The sequence below is a fragment of the Ambystoma mexicanum genome, chromosome 11 (genome assembly GCF_040938575.1).
Source record: "Ambystoma mexicanum isolate Mex_15411 chromosome 11, UKY_AmexF1_1, whole genome shotgun sequence".
Taxonomy (NCBI): domain Eukaryota; kingdom Metazoa; phylum Chordata; class Amphibia; order Caudata; family Ambystomatidae; genus Ambystoma; species Ambystoma mexicanum.
In genome coordinates this window covers 558012876-558038305 of record NC_090934.1, presented here as the reverse complement: position 1 = coordinate 558038305, position 25430 = coordinate 558012876, and the positions used below count along the sequence as shown (strand labels likewise).

At 50.3% G+C, this 25430-nt stretch overlaps 1 protein-coding gene across 10 annotated transcripts in view; it reads left to right on the top strand.

The window, feature by feature from the left end:
• The window catches only part of CAPRIN1 (cell cycle associated protein 1), a 1156748-nt gene that overhangs the window by 538920 nt on the left and 592398 nt on the right, over positions 1-25430 (top strand). For 9 of the 10 annotated variants that reach the window (XM_069623390.1, XM_069623385.1, XM_069623389.1 and 6 more), the window contains exons 8-9: positions 10894-10946; positions 11026-11115. In XM_069623390.1, the coding sequence (XP_069479491.1) occupies positions 10894-10946; positions 11026-11115 (143 nt within the window). The remainder of the gene's footprint in view (positions 1-10893; positions 10947-11025; positions 11116-25430) is intronic. The other variant, XM_069623386.1, reaches the window with a different exon arrangement.

Below are 25430 nucleotides of genomic sequence, written 5' to 3'. Positions count from 1 at the left end.
CCTCGGCAGCGTTCTCAACTAGGATTGCCAATAATAACACATTGCTGGCAAGCTACGCTGATGCGCAATGGGGAAAGCTTAAGCAGGACATCGAGGAAGTCCCTGAACCCCTAAAAACTCGATTGCTGACTACAGTTAATGAAGGGTCTCTGGTCAACCAAAGCATCGTTAAGAATACCCTTGATGCAGCAGAAACTGCTGGCCGCTCTTTGGTACAGGGAATTCTGCTGAAGCGCCACGTCTGGCTTCGCAATTCCGGGTTTAAGGCGGAAACGCAAGAGGCGCTCATTAACAAGCCTATTGAAGAGTCTAACCTCTTTGGAAAGGCAGTGGACGACACACTGGAAAATGCGAAAAAAGAATTTGATACCATAAAGACCTTGGACCAAATCTCAAAGCCCCCTAACAGGCGGGGATTTGGCAACAAGCGTTCTTTTCGTGGCCAACGCCAGCAACAGAATGAACAACTTCAATATTCTGCCAACAACTACCAAAGTAATAGTGGCCAGTACAATCAAAGAGGTGAACGTCGTGGCAAGGGGAGAGGTCGGGGTTCCACCCCTAGAGGCTCCCAAGCCACCAACACCACCAAGTGACGCAAAGATTCAGGTACCCTCCCATGCATTGCTGGTCGGGGGCCGGTTAACATCCTTTCTTCCAGCATGGGAGGGAATAACATCAGACCGCTGGGTTCTAGCCACCATAGCCCGCGGCTACTGTATAGAATTCAACAGTTCCCCAACATACAGACCCCTGAGGGGACGACGCATGACACCAGAACACCTCGCCATCCTTCTCCAAGAAGTGGACCAGCTACTGGAAAAAGGGGCTATAGAGGTCGTGCCTCTATCTCAGGTAACGGAAGGTATTTATTCAGTGTACTTCCTTGTACCCAAAAAGGATCTAACCATGCGCCCTGTATTAGATCTGCGCCCAGCGAACAAGTTTGTCAAGCCCCAAAAGTTTCGTATGGTAACCTTACAGGAAGTGATCCCACTGCTAGCACAGGGGGATTACATGACAACACTGGGCATGAAAAATGCATACTTCTCCAGCATGGGGTCTGGCATGGATTCACATGCTCATGAATATTCCCCGTCGTCAGGCTGGGAATCCTCGGTAAAGAAAAAACCAGTATCAGTTTCGTTTCTGATCTGTCTTTCGTAGTAATAACCAATCACTGGTCTCTGCGTCATACTGACCACAGCCAATGACTGCCCTCTACCTAAGCACCGCCTCTGGCAGCCATCTTCAGATTTTTACCGCACGTTCATGTGTTGGGATCCTCGTGCTATTGCTCTCGAGCGTTAGTGCTATTTTTTCGCGCTTTTTCACAAAAACTTCGATTCTTTCGGTCAAAAGAGCCTCAAGCTCCACCGATCCTACATCCGATCAACGGGGACCCGTGTCGGATTCATCTGTGCCCCTCAAGGGTGAAGATTTCGTCGAGCTACACTTCGGAGGACTCCAGAAGCTTCTCAGGCCCGGTCTCGGAGATGGCCCAGGAGAAGGGAAGCTCGACGCCCGGAAAGCTGTTCAGGGCCTGCCCTGGATGCCAGCTGCAGAACGTCTTCAAGGAGGACGAACACTCTTTCTGCCTTTACTGCCTTCATGGGGACAAGACGCACGTGGAGAAGGACTGTGCGTTTTGCGGCAACATGTCGGAACGGACCATGAAGGACCGCCATCAACGTCTCGCCAGCTGGCTGGAGGGTAAGAGCCCGTCTGGCGAGAAGAAGAAGAAATCTGAGCGGTCTTCTAAGACCTTTGAGGGCGCCCCGGCGACGGGGGCCCAACATAAGGCCAAGCACCGCGAGTCCGCTGGCACCGGGAGCGCCGAACGGTCGGGCTCTACGGGCGCCAGGCAGGGCGCACCCTCCCCGGCACCATCAACCACGAGCCAACGCTCTGGGTCGGGTAAGAGGAAGGCCGAGCACCCGGCGAAGCTCCTGGAGAGACCCCGGTCGAGCTCTAAGGCAGAGGAGGAGCGTGGCAGTGCCCCCTCCCTCAAGGATAAGGCGGTGAGCGCACCTAAGGTGGTGAAGGCCTTGATCCATTCGACCAAGCCCTCTATCGAAACGGTCGCGGCGGCCCTGGCCCAGCCTGTGGAGGCTGCACCAGTGGTGGCGGCCTCGGGGCCCAGAATCTCCCTGCCTCCTCGGAGGGAGTCTTCTTTCGTGCCCATCGATAGGACCCCCGTGAAACCCTCCGTGGGGAAGAAGGGGGGGCAGGGCGTCGTCGTAGATTCGGCCTCAACCTCAGAAGAGGAACTGATCGAGGTCTTAAGCCACGGCCTAGGCGTGGAACAAGACCAGCCCGTCGGAATGGGCCCCGACGCAGGTGACGACGACGACATCGTCGAGGATACCGACGGGGCCCCTGCTCGCCCGTCGGATTCCCCTCTGCCAGCGCCGCAAGACAACTCAGCGGCCATTTTGTTGGCTATACAGTCCTTATGCTCCGAGATAAGGACGAGACTACCGTTACCGACGGAGGAACCTCTCCCGTCGGGGGATCCAGAACCGGGACCTTCTGGTGTTCCCCCTACCAAGAAAAGAAGGATCCATCCACCGCCTCCTTTTCAACCGTCGCGCCCCGTCCAGCCCTCCTCCCCGTCCACCCGAGGGGATGATACGGGGACTGACACGGCAGCGACGGGTACGGACGACGAGGCATACGACGAGGATTTTCCGTCGTCGCCTCCCACCAGGGCTTCTCCGCCCGACGAGATTGGATCGTTCCACTCAATGATCGCCAGGGCATCCGAGCTTTTCCAACTCTGCCCTGAGGAGAAGAAAAAGGAAGGCTTCCTTTACCAACGGCGCGAGACCAAGAGGAAGACGGTCCTCGCAGTGCCTCTGTTGGACGACATTTGGGATGAGGGCCTTTCCCTCCTCAAGAACCCTTCCACGACGCCAGCGAAAAGAGACCGGTACGAGAAAAAGTACCGGGTCCCGGACTCGGCCCCCCTATGCCTCCGGGCGCAGCCTACCCCGGACTCCGTCGTCTCCGCGGCAGCCAGGAAGAAAGCGGGGGGGGGGTGCGGCCTCCACGTCGACTTCCCCGCCGGACGGCGAGGGAAAGAAATTGGATGCCATGGGACGCAGAGTCATCTCGTCGGCGGCGACGACGATTAAAGCGGCCAACGCCTTGGCTATCGTGGCCCGCTACGACAGGGAACTCTGGTACAAGATAGCTCCCCTGCTGGATTTTCTGCCGGACGACAAGAGGGCGGAGGCCCTTGAGATCCTGCAGGAAGGTGAGGTGGCCTCGGACCACGCCATCACCGTGGCGACGGACATCGCCGACACTGGGTTCCGCCAGATGGGCAACGGCGTTTGCCTTCGACGTCGCGGATGGCTCAAGGCTACAGACTTTCGGCAGGACGTCCAGACCAGGGTCCTGGACATGCCCTTCGACGGGAACAACCTGTTTGGGAAGACGGTGGACGATTCCCTTCAGGCCATCAAGGCGGATACTGAGACGGCCCGGGCCCTTGGAGTACTGCAGCAACGGCGGACGCCCTTTCGGAGCGGCGGATGCAAGGGCGCCTCCAAAGGTTCCGGCGGCGGTTTCGCTTCCTACCGTCAAGCGGCCCGCTCGTCGTCGCAAGAGGCCTACAGAGGACGAGGCAAGTCTGGCGGCCCCCGCCGTCGTCGCCAAGGAGGCCAAGGCGGCAAGGCCGCGTCCAAGCAGGATTGAACCGGCCGTGGGGTCGGGCCCCCACCGAAGCACCCCGGTGGGAGGCCGGCTGGCGGGCTTCGTCAGCGTGTGGGAGTCCATCTCCACCGACCGTTGGGTGCTGGACGCCCTGGCCCGGGGCCACGCGCTCGAGTTTCAAAGAAGGTGCCCGCGCGTCCCCCCCGTGGCCAGGAAAGAACTTCACGTCCCTCAACTTCTCCTGGAGGTAAAGGCGATGCTCAGAAAGGGCGCCATCGAACTCGTCCCAAAGAGGCTTCGGGGCTCCGGAGTCTACTCGCGTTACTTCCTCGTGAAGAAGAAGACGGGAGGATGGCGCCCCATCCTGGACCTGCGACGCCTGAACAAGTTCATCAAGGCGCAGAAGTTCCGGATGGTCACCCTCCAGCACGTCCTGGGTCAGCTGGAGGAAGGAGACTTCCTATCGTCGTTGGATTTGGAGGATGCCTACTTCCACATTCCCATCCTAAAGGGGCACCGAAAATTCCTCAGATTCGTGGTCCAAGGGCGTCATTACCAGTTCAAAGCCCTTCCCTTCGGACTGCGGTCGGCACCCAGGGTTTTCACCAAGTGCCTCGCACCGGTGGCGGCGCAGCTGCGCCGCGAGGGGATTCACGTCTACCCCTACCTGGACGACTGGCTCATCCGCGCCAAGACGAGGGAGCTCGCCGTGGTCCACACGGCAAGGACCGTCCAACTCCTCACGGACCTGGGATTCTCCGTGAACTACGCCAAATCCCACCTGGTGCCCGCGCAAGTCGCACTGTTTCTGGGAGCGAGGCTCGACACAGTGTCCCTTCTGGCCTCCCCGTCGGAGGAGAGGACCAGGACCATCTTGGGCAAGGTGCAACGGATGTTGGTGGCCGACGCGGCCAAGGTGAGGTCCATCAAGTCCCTCCTCGGGATGATGTCTTCCTGCATCTACCTCATTCCCATGTGCAGGCTCCGGATGCGCCCGTTGCAAGAGTTCCTGGATGCGCGCTGGATCCAGACGACGGGCAGCTTCGAGGAAAGGATCAAGCTCGACGAGAGTTTCCGACGAGCGATACGGTGGTGGGGCACCCGCGCGCATCTGACGGCGGGCATGGACTTCCAGACCCCAGCCCACCAGGTGACTGTGACCACGGATGCCTCCCTAGAAGGGTGGGGAGCACACACCGAAAATCTGCACGCAAGGGGACTCTGGCTCCCGACGGAGAAGTCCCTGCATATCAACGTCCTGGAGCTCCGTGCAGTGTTTTGGGCCCTCAGGTCCTTCCTTCCGTCCCTCAAGGGCAAGGTGGTGAGGATCTTCACCGACAACACCACCACCATGTTTTACATCAGGAAACAGGGCGGAACCAGGTCCCCAGCGCTGTCCAAGGAGGCGCAGGACCTGTGGCATTGGGCCGTCGCCCAAGGGATTCTTCTGGTGCCGTTTCATCTGGCAGGGATAAAAAACACCATCGCCGACTCACTCAGCAGGGAGCTGCGCTCGTGCCACGAGTGGGAACTACGGCAGGATCTGGTGGATCGCCTCTTCCGACGGTGGGGCACACCCCAGATCGACCTGTTCGCGACGGCGACGAACACCAAGTGCCGGAGGTTCGCCAGCAGGTTTCCCCAGACGAGGAGCATGGGCGATGCTTTCTCGTTCCCCTGGGAGGGCCTGTTCCTCTACGCGTTCCCTCCCTTGCCTCTGCTAATCCGGCTCGTCAACCAGCTCAAGAGGTCACGGTGCAGGATGATCCTCGTCGCACCTGCGTGGCCGAGGCAGATATGGTTCCCGGACCTTCTGGACTTGTCGGCGTCCCCGCCAATCAAGCTGCCGGCGGACGCGGATCTACTCTCCAGGGAAGGAGGCGCCATCCTCCACCACGACCCGAAGTCGCTGAACTTGCAGGCCTGGCTCCTGCAGCGCTAGAGTTTGGAGGATACGACATACCGGCCGATTGCAGAGAGGTTCTTGCAAAGGCCAGGGCGTCCTCGACTCTTAAATGCTACGGACACAAATGGAAGAGGTTCTCTGTCTGGTGCCACGCACAGAAGATTAACCCTCTACGGATTACGGCTCCCCAAGTGCTGCCGTACCTGCTGACGCTGGCCAAAGCTGGTCTGGCACACGCGTCCATCAAGATTCATCTTGCTGCGATCTCCCGATACACCAGAACCACGGGCCGGACGTCCTTGTGGTCTCATCGTCTGGTGAAAGAGTTCATGAAGGGACTGTTCAGATCGTTCCCGCCGGTGAAGGCTCCGGCCCCGGCGTGGGAGCTCAACGTGGTACTGACCAAACTCATGGGACCTCCGTTCGAGCCTCTGCACTCGGCCCCGTTGAAGTTTCTATCGTGGAAAACAGCTTTTCTCGTGGCCATCACCTCCGCACGACGAGTGGGAGAGATCCAGGCCCTTTCCTGCAAGGCCCCGTACTTGACTTTCCACGACACGAGGGTAGTGCTCAGGACGCACCCCTCCTTCATGCCCAAGGTACCGTCGGACTTTCATCTCAACGAACCCTTGGTGTTACCTGTGTTCTTCCCGTCGCCTTCGTCGCCGGCTGAGAGGACTTTGCACTCGCTGGATGTAGCTAGAGCGCTGAAGTTCTACGTGGACCGCACGAAAGGTTTTCGGAAGACGTCACAACTCTTTGTGAACTTTGGACCTGTCAATCAGGGGAAGGCTCTCTCGAAGGCTTCCATCTCCAGATGGCTCTCCGGCTGTATCATGTACTGTCACCGGTTGGCAAACCGACCGCTGCCTGGCCGTCCGAGAGCCCATTCCACCAGAGCGATCGCAGCTACCACGGCGTTCCTATCTGGTGTGCCCCTGCTGGACATATGCAGGGCTGCTACGTGGAGGTCGACGCACACCTTCACGAAATTCTACTGCGTCGACCGGGATTCCAGGGAGGAGTCCAGGGTCGGCCAAGCAGTGCTGCGCAACCTGTTCGCCTGAGGTGAGCCTGGTGAGGAGGTAAGATGCTTAATGTTGAGTTGATGTGATGCTTAATGTTGAGCCTTTGCCACCTCCCGTGGTTGTGCATGTGTGTACTGCTATGTATTCTTTATTCATGAGCATGTGAATCCATGCCAGACCCCATGCTGGAGAAGGAACAAGTTACTTACCTGTAACTGTTGTTCTCCAGCATGGGTCTGGCATGGATTCACATGCGAACCCTCCCGCCTACCCCTCTGCGGCTCTTCACTTGGTCATACTGCCACTTCACGTGCTTCCAAATCTGAAGATGGCTGCCAGAGGCGGTGCTTAGGTAGAGGGCAGTCATTGGCTGTGGTCAGTATGACGCAGAGACCAGTGATTGGTTATTACTACGAAAGACAGATCAGAAACGAAACTGATACTGGTTTTTTCTTTACCGAGGATTCCCAGCCTGACGACGGGGAATATTCATGAGCATGTGAATCCATGCCAGACCCATGCTGGAGAACAACAGTTACAGGTAAGTAACTTGTTCCTTTCATATTTTAATGTTGCCGGCGCACAGAAAATACCTCAGGTTCATGATAGAGGGCAAACGCTACCAGTTCAGAGTGCTACCCTTCGGCATAGCATCTGCACCGAGGGTATTCACGAAAGTACTGGTAGTGGCAGCGGCCTACCTGCGCAGGTTGTCTATCCCAGTATACCCTTACCTCGACGATTGGCTCATAACACGGGATTCTTAGAAAACATGCTTCTCCAATACCCAAAAGACTGTAGACCTTTTGTTCCAACTGGGCTTCTCCATCAACGAGAAGTCCAGCTTAGACCCTAGCCAGACCAAGCAATTCCTAGGGGCTCTAGTTCGAGCAAAGGACGGCCTCGTCTTCCCCTCCAACGAGAGGGTCCAAAACATGCTGTTTCAGATCCCCCAATATGTGGCAGGTCGAGAGGTGACGGTGCTCAAAGCGATGCGCTTGCTAGGCATGATGGCGTCATGTATTTATTTGGTACCTCACGCGCGGCTGCCTATGCGCCCAATGCAAGAGTGGCACAACAGCCAGTGGTGTCAGGCCAGCGGACAATGGAACGATCTAGTGGTGGTCTCGCAGGCCTTGGTTCTCTCGCTACGGTGGTGGACAAAGGAAAACCTGGTAAGAGGGAAACCCTTTGCCACACCTGCAGTGGAAGCCACTCTAACCACAGACGCATCCCTCACAGGATGGTGGGCTCACCTATCCCATCAGACTGCTCGCGGAGTGTGGACTCCGAGCGTAGCATCCAAGCACATAAACCTACTGGAGCTACTGGCCGTGTTCAAGGCACTAAAAGCCTTCCAGGAACACCTACAAGGGAAGACAGTGATGGTCCTTACGGACAGCACCACAGCCATGTACTACCTCAACCAGCAAGGGGGCACCCACTCTCCAGGACTGTCCAAGCTGTCCCAGAATATCTGAAAGTGGGCTCTCAAGCACATGTTCCTACTGTCGCAACATGTACCAGGGGAACTCAATCTGCTAGCAGACGAACTCAGCAGAGACTTCCCTCTGCCCTCAGAGTACGAATGGCAGTTGCACGAAGACATTGTCTTCGTCTTCACACAATGGGGATTCCCAGAAATAGACCTGTTCACAACTCTGGAGAACTCACAATGCCAAAGTTACGCCTCCAAGTACCCCCAGAACCAATCCAAGGGGAACGGTCTATCGATTCCATGGTCACGGAAATTTGCTTACGCCTTTCCCCCGAACTCCCCTTCTCAACAAGATTGTGCACAAGATGCACCAGGAACAAGTTACCATGATACTAGTAGCCCCTATGTGGGCCCGGCAGCCATGGTTCGCTCACTTGATGGAGATGTCTCTATCTCCCCCAGTGAAATTTCCCTGCCCGCACAACATGCTATCACAGGACAAGGGCAGGACACTGCATCCATGCCCTCAGACCATGAACTTAGCAGCCTGGCTCCTGATATCATAAAATTTGGACACTTGCAACTCCCGCAGACATGCATGGACATCCTCAGGGAGGCTAGAAAGCCTAACACTCGTCACTGTTATTCTAGCAAATGGTAGAGATTTGTCATCTGGTGTAGAGGAAGAAGCATCAACCCAGTTGACTGCTCCGCCACGCACATTGTCCTGTACCTGACCCATTTACTGGACTCAGGTCTAGTGTTCAATTCCATTAAAGTCCACCTAGCGGCACTTTCTGCATACACCACTTCCCAGCTTAAAGTGTCGTGGTGGAAAGTTCCAGTTATCAAAGCCTTCATGGAGGGAGTAAAGAGAATACACCCTCTGATAGCAAACCCAGCTCCCGGCTGGGACCTGAATGTGGTACTTACCAGACTCATGGGCTCACCCTTTGAACCCATGCACAAAGCAACTCTTAAGGACCTCACTCTTAAGACCTCTTTCCTAATAGCTATCACCTCCATTAGGAGAGTAAGTGAACTACAGGCTCTTTCTGTTCTATACCCCTTTGTAACAGTTCACAGAGATAAAGTGGTTCTACGCACACACCCAAGGTTTGCACCGAAATTCATCTCAAATTCCATGGAAACCAGTCAATAGATCTACCAACGTTCTTTCAAAACCCTTGCAATTCGGGAGAAAAAAGCCTGTATACACTTGATGTGCGCGGAGCTGTCATGTTCTACATGGAAAGAACCAGACCACTGAGAAAGACTAATCAGTTCTTTGTCTCGGTGGCAGCAGGAAGAGAAGGAGATGCAGTTTCAAAATCTACTGTATCTAGATTAATTGTTCAATGCATCACTCTGTTACACTCTTGCTAAGAGAGAACTACCCTTCAAGCCAAGAGCACATTCTACTCGAGGCACTGGGGCATCCATAGCATTCATTGCAAATGTTCCCCTTGAGTCCATCTGCAAAGCGGCATCCTGGAGTTCTGTGCACACCTTTACAAAACGCTACTGTCTAGATGCACACTCTAGATCTGACTCCCAGGTGGGACAGGCAGTATTAAGACATCTTTTCTCTACTGTTCCTTCTCATCAGGGGAGTTGCTAGGTCTGGAAAAGACCAGGGGCTAAGCTGATGTCGGAACTGTTGGGACTGGGGGCTAGCTAGTCTTTTGGCTGTAGCTCCTGAGATTCTATCCGGGGCTACAACCAAAAGACCAGGGGCTATAGCCCCCTTAGCCCCCCCCTAGCAACGCCCCTGCTTCTCATAACCCACCTCCAACTCCGGGTACTGCTCGCTAGTCTATGCACAGCATGTGATTCTAAACAGATTAACAAGCATCAGAAGACATGCATTACTTACCATAAGCATTTCTGATGGTTGTATCTGCTTAAATTCACATGCGCCCACCCTTCCTCCCCGCTCGGATGGAAGGAACATAGACTTCCTTTTATATCTCTTTTCTGTACTCACTCACGTATAGAAGGCTCCCTCAGGGCAGAAAAAATACAGAGGGACCTCGACACGTGAGGGATTGTGGGTACAACGCACGTCACTATAGGGATAGTGTTAGACACGCCTTGTCGACGTCCCTTTTTCGACTACGAAAGACGAGATGCAATACTCTGCGGTTACCACTGGATGTCGCACCATATGCACAGCATGTGAATCTAAGCAGATAGTCATCAGAAATGGTATTACGGTGAGTAATGCATGTCATATCCTAACTGCTGTTCGGTATTCCGTTTTTTTTCCTCACAACTTAATTGTGTGAGATGCATGCAGCAACGTGAAAAATGCAGTGCTCTCAAGGAGCCCACTAGAAAATCCCCAGAATTCCTGTATGCCAGTCCTCCGCCATGTTCTTTAGAGATCTACTCAGGAGGAGGGATGGGGAGGGGCCAAATGGTGTGGTTGCTTTAATCCTTGAGTGAGTCTGCCATTGCCAAGTAGTGCATCTTGATGTGTCTTGCGCGTGTCTGTAAAGAAGCTGGGTATGCCAGTTTTATTTTGTGCTCTTTAATAGCTTCATTGTAGTCCATGGACTGTGTCAACATTTGAGCATTGATAGAAAAGTGCCTTTTCTGGTATACCCCTGGGTGATTGAAGGTATGAGCGGGTCTGGCCTGTAGGGCAGCTTTTGTGATGGCCACTCGGATGTATACGTTGAGTTAAAATAGTATCAGCTCAAATGCTGAAACACATGTAGACTGTGCAGCCTTGGAATGGCTGCCCACCAGGCTTTAGCCATGCGGCCACCAATGAAATCGTTTGCCATATTTGCAAAATACAATTTCCTGCCCATGAGTGCAACACTAACTTGAGTGCATTCCTATTTTTATCTTAGAACCTGAGGTGGTGGAAGAATATGCTGAGCCGAGTGAAGTTGAGTCCACAGAGGTAAGCCTCGTCCTTCCTTGAGAAATTGTTTTTTCATACTGTGTTTTTTTTCCCCTTACACTTCATTCCTGTTTTGCAGTTTGTAAATAGGCAATTCATGACAGAAGCCCAGTTCAGCAGCAGTTGTGAGAAGGAGCAGCTGGAAGAATGGACAGTGGAAACAGTTGAGGTATAAATGCTTTGAGCAACCCTGTACTGGTCTCGATTGTCCCTGCAGGTAGGGCCTAAAGAGTTGAGGTTAGCATGGGAATTAAGAACACCTTTTTGTCAATCTGTAACCCCAAGCGCTTTTTGCCCACAGCTGATTAGTTTATCAGAATGTTTTGTATCCAGTCCTGCACTTTGCAAGAAGATTGTTGGAAACAGGGCGGAAAATAGTGTTCAGAGGCTTTCTAATAGTGGATCAGTCGGCATCGGAAACAACATGTAATTTGAACTTGAATGTTCGTTAACAAAGCTGTGTTTGAGTATTTGATATGGCAAAGCACAGTAATTGAATTTGGTCTACACATCCTAGTTCAAACATGTGGCCCTCATTTAAGCCAACTTTTCTTCTGGGGATCGCCACCTCTGTTTATCAAGTTGGCTTTTCAACTGAGCATTGCACTTTTTATATTGTATCATTTTCTCTGAAGCCTCTTGTTTTGATTGGGGCTTCAGTGTAATTTTTCAAACTTTAAGTTTGACAGTAACCATATCTTTCCTCTACCCGCACCCTATCCTAAAATTCATGAGAGCATGAAATGAATCTCTCTAAAATAAGAACACTTGTAGGTAAAGGTATTTTACCTTGACTTCTAGAAGACTTGCTGCAATAAATCAAGTTTGGTCTGACGGTGTCATTTCACCTCCTGTTATTTTAAAGTGTGTTCCTTCTTACTGTTTTTTTTTTTAGATGGATTTCTAGAATCTGGCCTGAAGAAAACATTTTAGGAGGCCACCCAGGTTATAGTGAATCGGGAAATCTGAATGGTTAATGTGGTGGGTTGGAAGGAGTCTGACACACTGAGGACATTCTAGAGTATCTTTATTGAAATTAGCAATAGGGAAAGTTAGGCTTTTTTTATAGCGGGCATACCCTACTGTTAAGGATTTCAATCAGGCAATACACCCAGTTCTCGCCTAGCATGTAATGCACAAAGGAAATACTTTATTTATTGTGTCTATAGGTTCAATATTCTGAGTGATGTACCACTCATATCACACCCGTCTCAAAATGTATTCTATGGGAATTACCTTATTTAAACCAAACCACTAATGGCTTAAAGTCGCAAAACAAATAGGAAAAAAATCAGCGCTAACACTAGGGATTACAAACAGGGTTGTAAGAATGGTTCTGACAATATTAGAGGTTCTTAAGTTAAAGATGGGATAGGTTGAGAGATGGGGATAAGACAAGGTAAGACAAGATATGCAATGGTTTACTATGATTCCTATTTATACTTAAAGTCCACTGTAAATTGAGATTGGATCGTCAGGTTCTGGTCATCACGGATCAGGTCTACAGACAGCAAGGCACTTCTGGCGGGATGGTCAGCTGGGCGGTTCTGGTCAATTGAACTGGATTGGATTGGCCCTTCTGGTTGCTGGACACTGTAGGTCAGTGGGATGATGAGTTTCAGCAGTCAAGCATTAACGGTAGCAAGCCAGACTGGATCAGAATTAATTCCTTTAAGTTTGGGATGGTTCAGGATTTGGTCCCAGCTGGAAGAGTTCAGCAAATGCGGAGGCCTTGGCTTGGTAAAGAAATCTGGAATCAGTAGCAAGATGAAGAATTCTGGAACAGGGCGCCACGCGGAAATCAGGATATTGTCAGGAATCAGTGTGTCTGTGTTGTGAGGTTCCCTTATTAATCATGCCAAGTGACATCACTCAGTTTATGGTAGGAGCAGACTTACAACCCACACCCACAAGGCTCCGATAGGTCAAAGGCACTTCCCTTTTTCTGGTTGGAAGCCAGAAAGGGCTTTCATATTTTGTGTGACTTGGAAACTCCCACAGTTATTTGTACTAAAATGTAACTTTCCCACAAATACATATTTCTATAACTATGCCCTCTAATAAATTCAGACACATACATTGCATATTTCGTGGGTTACATTTACATCCAACTCCCACCTCAGTGAGACCTGGCTTTGTCTTTCGGTGGAATTTTGTCAATTTTAATCAAAGATTTGACCCAACAATTTCTAATTCAGTACATATCTGTGCAATCACCCCTAGAACACGGGTATAAAATATTAGATTTGCAGCATCAATAGTCTTTGCGCAATTAGTGTTTTATACAGTACAGGGTTAAATCACGTCTTAAAAGAAAGAATAAAATTAGATTTACAACCACCAACTTTTAGATTTATCCTCCTTCTTGAGGCAAAGTTAAGTCTTTAAATCTTAATTACAAATGGGCATTTAACCACAAAGTCCTTAGCAGTTTTATTTTAACTTTCCTTTCAACTGGCAACAGCTGTCAAATTCCTTTGATCAGGGTAGGTGTCCTCTCCCTTGAGTTAAGTTTCCTGCCCTGCCCCTGTACCGATGAGTGTTAAAGCCTGCCATTGTCTTTGGCTTGGGCCCAGACAAAAGTATGAGTTCTTTGTCATGAGTATGCAAAAACCTCCCAGCAGTAAGTGGTCCTTTCCTGCCAGCAGTGAGGTGTCACCCATTCCCAGGCTGAGACTGTCGGATCAGAATTAAATAGTTAATTAACTCAAGACTGGGTTTTAACTTTACATCTTTCATTAAAACATATAAATGACAGTTTATCGGTAGATTTTTACATTAGCAATCCTTAATCATTCTGAAAGAATTAAACATTTAAACAAACATGCTTTCAAAACCGGCGATTTTGCACCTCATTCCTGAAAAAGCATATTACTGAGTCCTTTAAATCAGCTTTTCCTCTGCACCACACACAATTTATTCAGCACCAGTTCTTCCCTTAAGTGCTGGGATTTGTTTTGCAGTCTTTAAATATGTATCCAGCCTTTGTTTAAAGTTTCTGTCTACACAGTTGAAATTGTTACATGTTGCCATTTTAGCCGCATTTTTCCTGTGGAACTGAAAGCAAATGCTGGGCTGGTTTTTCATGATACATTTCTTAGCTGCTGTCAGTCCATGGGGCCTGGCTCCTCTGAGCCATACTGGATGATCTGTAACCTTTTTACTCTCAGGGATTCACTGGAACATAAAGGGATCTAGCGCCAAAACAGCACTTTGAAGGTAGCAAAGCTACATTTTAAAAGGCATTTTTGGTTTTTAGCACACTTCTGCTGTTTTTCTCCATGTTGAATGCGACGAAGCCCACTGGCATGCTCCTGCAGTGATAACTGTGTTTTCAATCCCTCTTTGACTGTGTGTGGCAGGGGTGCAGCCTTTCCTTGGTTGTGACCCAAATGCATTTTTGCAGATTTTGGCGCGCGCAGGAGTCGGCGCATCCATTTCGGACTGTTTCTTTCACCATTTGTGAAGTGATGCAGTGGGACACTTTGGAATGGGTCAACATCCCACACTACGTATCTAAAGGCACGAATATTGCTCATCGGATGTCATAAAATGTGCTCTGTCCAAACTAACTCTACCACTATATGACTAAATTAAATAAGCCAAGAGTGTCTTTTCTTCCCCTGGCCTCTTTTCTTTTGGTCGTCTTGAAGATATTTCTTAACGTAACCTTCATTGGGTAATTTCTGTAATCGGCTCTCGTAGTTCTTCAAGAATATGCTTCGGTTTTGTGCTTTCTGTGGTCCTATATTTGGAATATCTTTCCTTCACATAGTCCCTTGCTGTTGAGATGGATTTCTCAAACTGTCTTGGTGGGCAGATAGATTTCAGGGGGCCACCCTAGTTAGAGTGAACAAGGTAACTCCGGCTGTTTAGCCAAACCAATCAAGGTAAGTGTGGAGAGTCATCCAAGCTAAGTTTCAGGAGAGTTGAGTGGTGTCAGGGGTCCACAATGAGTCCACGAAGTGGAATATACAAGTATTATATACTTGGACAGTAAATTACAAAAATACTCTATTCTAGGCCCAAAAACACACTATAACATCACACAACAGTCTGAAAATAAAATCGATTTCTGATGCATGTGGGTCTGCTTAGAATCACATGCTTTTTGACATCGCCCTCGTCATGTCTAGAGTAGACTACGCCAACAGCCTATACCTAGGTATGCCTGAACGACTATTAAAATAAAAATACAACGCATACAAAATGCGGCAGCCAGACTGCTTCTGAAACTAACCCAAAGAGAACACACCACGCCAGCACTGAAAACACTACATTGGCTACCAATAAAACAACTATTAAAATTCTAAATGTGCATCACGCGTAGAGCAGTACACAACCAAGGCGCAGATTTCCTGAGACAAACTACATCTACACCAACCAACAAGAACGCTCAGATCAAGCACTGACATCCGCCTGGAACCGAAACCATACAACAAAAGAAAACTCTTGAGGATCTTCCTTCTCTCACCAAGCGCGGAAAACCTGGAACGACCTTCCAAAGCACATACGTAACACAGGAAACCACCTACTATTCAGGAAACTACTCAAAACATGGCTCTTATCATAACTGTAAAGTTCACCCACAAGGGCATACTCACAACTAAAACATCATTGAACGAAGAGACCATAACCGACACCAAGCAATCTGCAGAAAAACCTTAAAAATCCCAGGACATAACTAACGACTAACCGAGAGACAGCAGTACTAGGCCCAAGACGTAATACTTAGCAATACGAAGACAGTAGGACCCTTACCCTAAACTTTAGTCATTCCCAACAGACCTAATCACAGCAAACAGTTAGGGAACAGGAAACCCCTCACTACTAGACCAACTCGGAGGTGAAAAACAGAATAAGCACCCACTTGCGGAACGAAACCAGAAGTAGCTGAACCGGGATACACACCCGACTAACCCAACCCTCAATTTTCCCCATACTTAACCCACACAAAACGCACGCATCCATTTCTCTCACATCAATCCGCACGCACTTTACCATGCCGCACCAACACATAGCACCCAAAGCACATCCGATGCTTGCACCAAAGCCGCCAACAGCACACCACCTCTCCCACTCTCCTACTCCCCTCCTCCCGACTAACCCTACCCGCCCTCCTTGTTTAAAGATCCACTAGAGCGTCTGGGGACCAATTCCGTTGGTGATGGTGCGCTATATATGTACCTATAACATACCCTGTACCCACGGTCCTTCAGATTTTCCTGCCATCGTAGTCTGGCACTCCGGTTAACACCATTATTATTGTATGAAAGTTAACTGAAATTTATTCGTTAGTCGTTTGAACATCGCTCGATCATCTCTTCAATAACTATTGACTAACATCAACCGTTTTCCGAAGTGCCTGTGGCTGTTCTTCGACTCGCTAGCTTTGTCCTACACCAGGCGGAAGGCTGTTAGAGTAGGGCGAGTGGGGGCAATCTCATACTTTCCGAACATTTTATATAATCTCTTTATGCCCTTCTTATGGACAATGTGTCGGGCTGCCCTTTAAAACTCCATGGGGAATACTCCTTTTAAAATTCTGCTCTTGTAATAAAAAGCATCTGTGGAAAGACTTGCATCGCGTGTGCAACCCCTGCCTTCCGAGATTTAACTCTCAATAGCACTGTCAGTGCTGTAAATTATTTAAACCCAAAACATTAAAGGATAGACGTACTAAATGTTGGGTGGACTACACCATGCAGGCTGAGGCTTACGCCAACGACCCATTGGGCTCAGAAGTGTAACTAGAGCAAGGCAGCTACAGCACACAATGACGCCGAAGATGACATGGGTTCTGCCGAATCCCACGTGCAGTCCCCGCCCCGAGAAGCAGGCCAGCTGTCAAGTGATGGAGACCACAGTCTGCGACAAAGGCACACATACACACTCCCAAGCTAAAAACACAACCCACACCCATTTGTCGACTAAAGTCTAAACATGGACACGAGATATCGGATTAAAGAGTAACTGCTGTTTTTGCCAGGAAATGTCCTTTGTCCTCTGGACCCTAGTCTTTATGTTCGCCACCAGACAGACAGACTGATAAAAATACTATTGCACATAAAGAAAATGTGTGTGCCGAACCACATGTTTAAACGAAAATCTTCGACACACTTTGACAGTACTTTGAAACACATTCAACACAAGTTTAAACCAGTTTATGCTGCCTTAAAAGCCATGCCGAAACACACAGTATACATCAGCCTCATCCCCTTTGTCGGAGGCCTTACAGTCAAGAAGGTGATCATATAGATTTTGATCTTTTTGAGTTCCTAGCAGAGGTTATTGGAGAAAGGAAAATTGAAAAAAAACATGGATAAGATTTCATGTTTTGTTAACTTCATTGAAAATAACCCTTTGAAGCAAACATATTTCTATCAGGGGGAGGGACATCCTCCTAGTAAATCTCAAAGGTTACGATCGGTCCAATACACACCAGTAATTTCTTTAACTGGGGTTGGTCAAGACCAACATGGTCCAGCAGGTCAGCAGCTAGGTGTTCTAGGTGATCATCAGGGTGGTCATAGTTACTATGATAAATAAGGTCAGTTTGATGACCAATATATACAGGATCAGTATGAAGATGATCCTGACATTTATGTTCTACAAGCTCCTGAAAGCCAGGATCTATTGCTGATGCCCCGATACATGACCAGATTCAATATATAATCTGCTTATTAAAGCATTTTAAAATCCAGACCCAGTAAGTAGTACAGGGCACAGACTGTCGATGACATCTTGGGGAGTCTGCTGGGCAGTTTATTCCTTTTTTTGCAATCCGTTGCTAAATGGATTCATCCTTCTTTGCCTATGCCCTCCCTAACCAAGGCAGTTAATCCCTGTATCGAAGACTTTTAAACCTGCGCATACTGAAACCCCCACCCTTTACATTAGGGGGCAGTTGAAGCATGGCTCCCTAGTGGTCACAACGTCAATAAAAAAGGGCAAGCACTGCTTTAGCATCTACAGAGGTACTACCCAAAAAAGAAAGCAAAAAATGATAGGCTGCTGAAGCAGATGCCTTCCTGCCGAGAGCATATCTGATACGCATTGCTAACACCACTTTATTAGTCAGCTATGATCGATCACTATGGGGCTGTGTGAATGACCAATTTGATGTTCCTGAATGCTTACGGTCACAAATTAAAGACTGTACCTGAGGACAAACATGTTGCCAACTGCATAATTAAAAATAACTTGTATGCAGCAGACCACGCTGGATGCATTGTTGCTGAAGGTACCCTTTTGAAACGTTTTTGGTTGCAGCAGTCTTGTTTCAAACTAGAGACTCAAGCAAGCGCTGCTAAATATGCCCATTGAAACCAATGTTTTATTTGGTAAAGCAGTGGATAATTCTCTTATAAATGGAAAGGAAGATCATGAGGCCCTTAACTCTAGGACAAATCTCTAATACACCCTATATTCAACGGGGCATCTTCAACACACAATGCTCAGTTCGAGTGGGATACCCACGTACATCAGACATGGACCTCAACGCCATGGTATTCTTCCAAAACTCAAGCAGCCCCTTATCGGTCCACTTTTCAAAGAGGCTTCAAAATGGGACGAGGCATGGGAAGAGCTGCAGCCGCTAGAGGCTCAGCCACCCCTAAGCAATGACACACCCATTCAGTTTCCCTCCCATGTCTCCCCTGTAGGGAGGAGGGGGTCGCATTTGACTATTAATCCATGCATGGTATGAGAATTACGTCCGGCCAGTGGGTGCGGTATACGGTTCCATATTAAGATCGCCGCAAGAATATCGCCATACAAAAATGCCACTGTTTTTTGCGGCGATATTAATCCATGAAACCTGCGGGGGACACCCTCTGCAATCCCCATATATTTTCTTTAAGGGAGCGGGGGACAGCCAGTTCAGCCCTTTCACACCAGGAGTCAGGGGTGTTGGTGGAGTTACTGGCCCGGCATGCCACGAGCCGTTCAGGCATTCCCCTTCAAAAAGATGTCCTGAAGGTGGCGAGGAAGGCCTGGGAGAAGCCCAGGGCTGACACAGGCGAACAAGAAATTGGACAGCCGGTTCAGGCTTTCGGATGGCGAACCTCCCACCCTCAGCCGCACTCTTCAGTTGTGGCAGCAGCTTCCTTGTGTTCAAAGCTATAGTTTTCCTCCCTCTGCAGGGGCTGCCTCCAGTTGTTCCAAAGAAGACCAAGCCCTTGAGTCTTTTGGCAAGGGTTGCCAGCTCCAATCCGGGCTACACTTCGGACAGGCCAACACCCTCCTAGCCGCGGCAGACCACAAGCGAGAGATGGGGGGAGTTTCTGCCTGACCATGATCCCTTGGGCACACCAACAGCGTCGGCCGTCCTTTTGGACCTCCAGAGGCAAGTCCCATGGTGCCGCCAAGGCATTTTGTGGCAACTTCTCGTCGTACAGTCAACCATCCCGCTCCTCAGCCAAGGAAGCATACAGGGCCCGCAGCAAACCCGGACAAAATTGTCAAGGGCCCCAAGGTGGGGGGGGCGACTTTCATGACGAAGCAGGACTGAACCGGCCATGATGTCAGGCCCCCATGCGAGCATCCCGGTGGGAGGCCGGCTGGTCAACTTCGGCGTGTGGCCGTCCATCTCCACCGACCGTTGGGTGCTGGACGCCCTGGCCCACTGACACATCCTCAAATTTCAAAGGAAGTGTCCCCGCGTTCCACCAATAGCCAGGCAAGAACACCACGCCCCACAACTGCTTCTAGAGGTATGTGCGATGCTGAAAAAGGGCATGATAGAACTCATCCCAAAGAGGCTGCGGGGCTCCCGAGTGTACTCGCGGTACTTCCTCGTCAGGAAGGCCGGCGGTTGGCGGCCCATCCTGGATCTCTGCCACCTCAACAAATATATCATGTGCCAGAAGTTTCGGATGGTTACCCTTCAGCACGTGCTGGGACAGCTAGAGGAAGGGGATTTCCAGTTGTGGCTGGACCTGGAGGATGCTTATTTTCACATCCCCCCCACCCCCCATCCACAAGGGGCATCAACAGTTTCTACGCTTTGTGGTCCAGGGGCCGCACTAACATTTCAAGGCCCTTCTCTTCGGCTTGAAGTCGGCGCCAAGGGTCTTCAAGTGCCTGGTGCCGTGGCTGCGCCTGCAGGGGGTCCAGGCCTACCCCTACCTGGACGATTGGCTCATCCGGGCAAAGTCAAGGGAGCTTGTCGTCCAACACACAGCAAGGATGCCAGGGTGAGGTCCATCAAGCCCCTGCTCGGCATGATGATGTCATGCATCTACCTCGTTCAGCTGTGTAGGCTGCGGATGCGGCTGCTGCAAGAGTTCCTCGACGCCCATTGGATCCAACTGTCTGGAAGCTTCGAGGACAAGTTACCCTCAACGAGACATTCTGTCGGGCGATTCAGTGGCGAATTTTCTTTCCTACAACAGAAAATAACAATCTACAAACTAACAAAAGCAACGAAATCTGCCTGGAACCAAAACCATACATCAAGAAAAAACTGGGAGGCACCTCCTTCTACAACTAAGCTGCAAAAACCAGGAACAATATCCCAAAAGAAATGAACTCCAAAGACCACCTAAAATTTAGGAAATTACTGAAAACCTGGCTCTTCAACACCACAGCCTCAAACTAAAAACAAACAAAGGAAAAAGGCTGACCAAACTAGACTAGACAGGGACAACTCCCAGAACCGACTGGGAACCTCCCACAACACCCGGACGAGTGACGCTGGGTAGAGTGCAACACAAGCGGCACCCATGGAGACTGGATCAACAAACCCACCTTAATCCCACCCAACACCCCCACTCGCCCCTTAGTTACCACCAGGCACCACAGTGTTATGGAATTATTGGGATATTGGCAACCGCCATAGTGGTTGAGCTGTGGACGTTGGCGGATGCACAGGCCGTATGAGTAGGAAGGGAGGATGGGTGGGGCTGCGTGGCGGGCTGGGAGAGGAGGGGGCCAGATGTGAAAGGGACCTTTAAGGCCAGACGGACCCAGATCAGGACAGAGCCGTAGCGGTGCTACCAAAACCCATCTGGGGAGATTACAGAAACCCACTGCCTCAAGCCAAGATAGAGAGCCAACTAACCAATTGCATTAACAAATTTCCCTCTCTGCATACATCACTCAAACACCAAGCCAACCACAAACCTACAGCACAACAAACCGCACAAACTTTACTACATGGCAACAACAAACAAAAAAGACTCGCACAACAGTACACTACGACTACTGGCTGCAAACACTCCAGGCCCAGCCAACGGACCCACCGGGCTGAGGCCGCCAACAGCACATCACTGCTCTCTTGCACTTTTCCAGCTCCCAACTAACCCCCCTCTCCTTTCAGAGCCACCAGAGCGCCAGGGGACCACTCTGGTGGTGATAGTGCGCGGTACAAATGTCCTTTAACATTAACATCTGACGACGGGCACGGACCTCCAGACCCCGGCACATCAGGAGACTGACAGACGCCTCCCTGGAGGGATGGAGCGCGCACACCGGAAATCTCCACGCAAGAGGCCTGTGGCTACCAGGGGAGAAGTCGTTGCACATCAACGTCCTGGAGCTCCGGGCAGTGTTTTGGGCCCTCAAATCATTCCTTCAGCCCCTCAAGGGCAAGGTGGGGCAGGTCTGCACCGACCACACCATCACAATGTTCTACATCCGGAAGCAGGGGGGGGCAACCAGATCCCCGGCCCTCTCTATGGAAGTGCAGGGTCTAAGGCACTGGACCGTCGCCCAGAGGATGTTCCTAGTACCCTTTCATCTGGCAGGATTGAAGAACACTGTCTCAGACTCACTCAGCAGGGAGCTGCGCTCTTGCCACGAATGGGAGCTTCGGCAGGATCAGGTGGACGTTCTGTTTCAACAATGGGGCACTCCCCAGATTGACCTATTTGGGACCGACAACCTTCGACACTTGGTGTTCGTGGCCGAGGTTTGCCAGCAGGTTTTCCCAGTTGGGAAGCATGGGGGGATGCATTCTCCTTCCCCTGCAACGGCCTGTTCCTCTATGCGTTACCGACATTGCAGTTGATACTGTGATTCATCAGTCAACTCAGTCGGTCCCGTTGCAGGATGAACCTCGTTGCACCAGCGTGGCCGAGACAAATCTGGTACCCAGACCTTCTGGACTTGTCAGCATCCCCTCCACTCAGGCTTCCGACGGACGCAGATCTGCTCACCAGGGAAAGAGGCGCAATTCTGCACCACGACCTGAGGCTGCTGCACTTGCAGGTCTGTCTCCTGCAGCACTAGAGTTTGGAGGATATGAGATCCTGGCGGACTGCAAGGACGTACTTGCCAAGGCCAGGGCTGCTTCTACTTTTAGGTGCTATGGACATAAATGGAAGAGGTTCACCGTCTGGTGCCGTGCACCGAAGATAAACCCTCTACGGATTACAGCCCCTCAAGTGCTGCCGTACTTGCTGGCGCACGCTTCCATCAAGATTCATCTGGCGCCTATCTCCCACTACACCAGAACTCCAGGGCGGTCGTCGCTGTGGTCGCACCGCCTGGTCAAGGAGTTCATGAAGGGACTTTTCCATTTGTTCCTACCGGTGAAGGCTCTGGGCCCGGCGTGGGAGCTCAATATGGTGCTGACCACGCTCATGGGTCCTCCGTTCGAGCCTCTGCATTCGGCGCCACTAAAATGCCTCTCGTGGGAGACAGCGTTTCTTGTGGCCATCACCTCCGCATGACGAGTGGGAGAGATCCAGGCCCTCTCCTGTAAGCCTCCGTACATAACATTCCACGAAAAAAGGGTTGTGCTGCGGACTCGCACCTCCTTCATGCCCAAGGTGCCGTCTGACTTCCACCTCAACAAGCCCTTGGTGTTACCTGTTCACTTCCCGTCGCCTTTGTTGCAGGCTGTGAGAACTTTGCACTGTGGATGTGGCTAGAGCGCTGCACTTCTACGTGGACTGCACGAAGAGTTTTCAGAAGACATCACAGCTGTTTGTGAACTTTGGTCCTGTGAACCAAGAGAAGGCCCTCTCCAAGGCTTCCATTTCCAGGTGGCTCTCAGGCTGCATCACCCATTGTCACCGGTTGGCAAACCACCATTGCCTGGCTGTCGGAGCCCATTTAACCAGAACGATCGCTGCAACTATAGCTATCCGGTCTGGTGTGCCCCTGCTAGACATCTGCAGGGCTGCTACGTAGAGGTTGACACACAACTTCACAAGATTCTACTGTGTCGACCGGGATTCCAGGGAGGAGTACAGAGTCGGTCAAGCAGTGCTGCGCAACCTGCTTGCTTGAAGGTGAGCCTGGTGAGGTAAGAGATGCTTAATGTTGAGCCTTGCCACCTCCCATTGTTCATGTGTGGACTGGTATGTATTTATTCATGAGCATGTGAATCCATGGTGTGCATTTACTGTGGGCTGCATTCAAAGCTGAAGTAAAACATCCAAGGGTGGCATTTTTGTCAAAATGGCCCTGGTCGTCTTTTTTCGCCATTTCTTTGTGGAAGGGTCCTTCTTGAGATTTAATCACAGGTTTGGTCCCATTGTTCGCTTTTCCTTTGTGGGATTCAGAAGTGAAGCCCGCCTCTGGCTCCAGGATGTCTGGGTGGGCAGGAAGTGAGGAGGAGCCCGAAACTACCTGTGCTTAGTCTCCTAGGAGATCTAAATGCACTCTGAAGTGATTGTCCGGCTGGCTGTCTGGCAAGGACAGCCACGCTGCTGGGTGACTGACAACTAGGCTGGAATGAATGGGAGAGAACTGAATAAAAGGCAAGGCTTTTGGCTTTGAAGAAAGACGACCAATGGACTTTGGAACCAAAGAACGACTCCTGCTGCAACTCCTGGACCGTTGGTTTGCCCGGTGAAACCCTGCTGCTGTGCTGGAACTCCAAATTTGTATCGACAAAATCCCCTGCATGGACCAATTCTCCTCTTGAGTTGGTTGGACCAATTAAATCTAAAGTAAGCCACCTGGACATTCTCTCGTAGCTGGTTGCATTTCCAGGGTTGCTCCTGGAAACCGAAATGCCAGGGAGAGGAACACCAGATTGTGTGCGTTACTTTTAAGTTTGCCAAGAGCTCCAGGAAGCAAGACTGATTGAGCCTGAGCCACCTCAACAGAGTGCTGGACCCCAGAAGCAAGGAAAGCCCATCTCAACAGCCAAGAGTCCGCAGTGTTGCTATTTGTGGTAGCCGCGAGGAGCTGAAACACCGAAATGCCACTTGTTTGAAGATTGCTGGTTGCGAGCGGTGATCGTCCCATTGCAGTGCAGGAGTCCTCCGAAGTCCTCCACGCTTGAGGCACTTTTTTCTTCATACCAAAGGTACTGTAAAGTCTAAGAGAATTTACCTCTTGTTGTAGACTTGCTTGCATCTTCTACCTTTCACAAGGCTAACAGCTTGTGGCCCACTTGATTATTCTTTTCTTCAAAGACTTCTAAAACATTGTGCAAAGACTTTTCCTCCTTATCTGCAAAGAAGTACTTAAGCACATATAGACGTTTGCCCATTGACTTTGGTTTTGCCTGTTCCACTGACATACTTATTGGGGATCTGAAAGTATTTGCCAGCTGAAGAATATTTTTGGTCTCTTGTTTGTTCTAATAACCTTTTCCTTTTACTTACTGCTACATGATTCTAAATGCAACAGTGGTATATTAATGTCTCCAGCACCCTAGCTATTGAAGTCACCTGAGGGTGTAGGTTGTGTCTGTGGGCCATCACAAAAGGGTACTTACTGATTTAGAAATATTAAGAGTGTAGTTTATGAAGTGTATTTGAGTCTTACTGTTATATTGCTCCCTTATGAAGAATGCTTATTCTGACTAGTAATTGTTTATTCAAGAAACCTTGTGTTTATTTAAATACTTGTCACTGTGAATCTCTGTGCAACTCCCCTACAGCTCACATTGACCCCTCTTGATATGAGCGTGGCTGCTCAACCTGCTACCAAAACTGTGTAGTACAAGCTTATACCAAAGGTTGGGTTTCCTATACCTGTAGTCAAGAGTTGTAGTGTTCCCAGAGGGTACTGCATACAAACTTTAGCACCTCCACTCTCCGAGTCCCCAGGCACTGTATTGCTGGACACCTGCCTTTTTGCTAATTCTCCTTCGTGAGAGGGAACCCCCACTCCCACTGACTGCCCTTTTTCCTCTTGTCTATGGAACCTTTTTGACAATTTTTTGGTATTTTTATTTGGAGTCATGCTTTCCTCCAACTGTTTAGCATCTACAATGTTCTAAAGCAGCACAACACCTTCTGTGCAGTGTTGCTTGCTCTTTGTTTATTTTCCTAACTAACTCTTGTAGAGTCCAGGACAGAGGGATCCTTTTTTCCTGCTTGTTAGATTTTGTGACATCCGCACACCCCACTTTGTGGACTACAGTGGGGAAGACATATCTCTCTTCTCGCCTCTCCAGTAACGTTTTGGTTACTGTGACAAGCCCTCTGTTAAGTCTGATGGCAGTGTACTTTTTTGCACCACTTTTTGTGGATGTTTGTCCCAGTCTGTCATCACTGCTACAGTAGGGGACATAAGGGC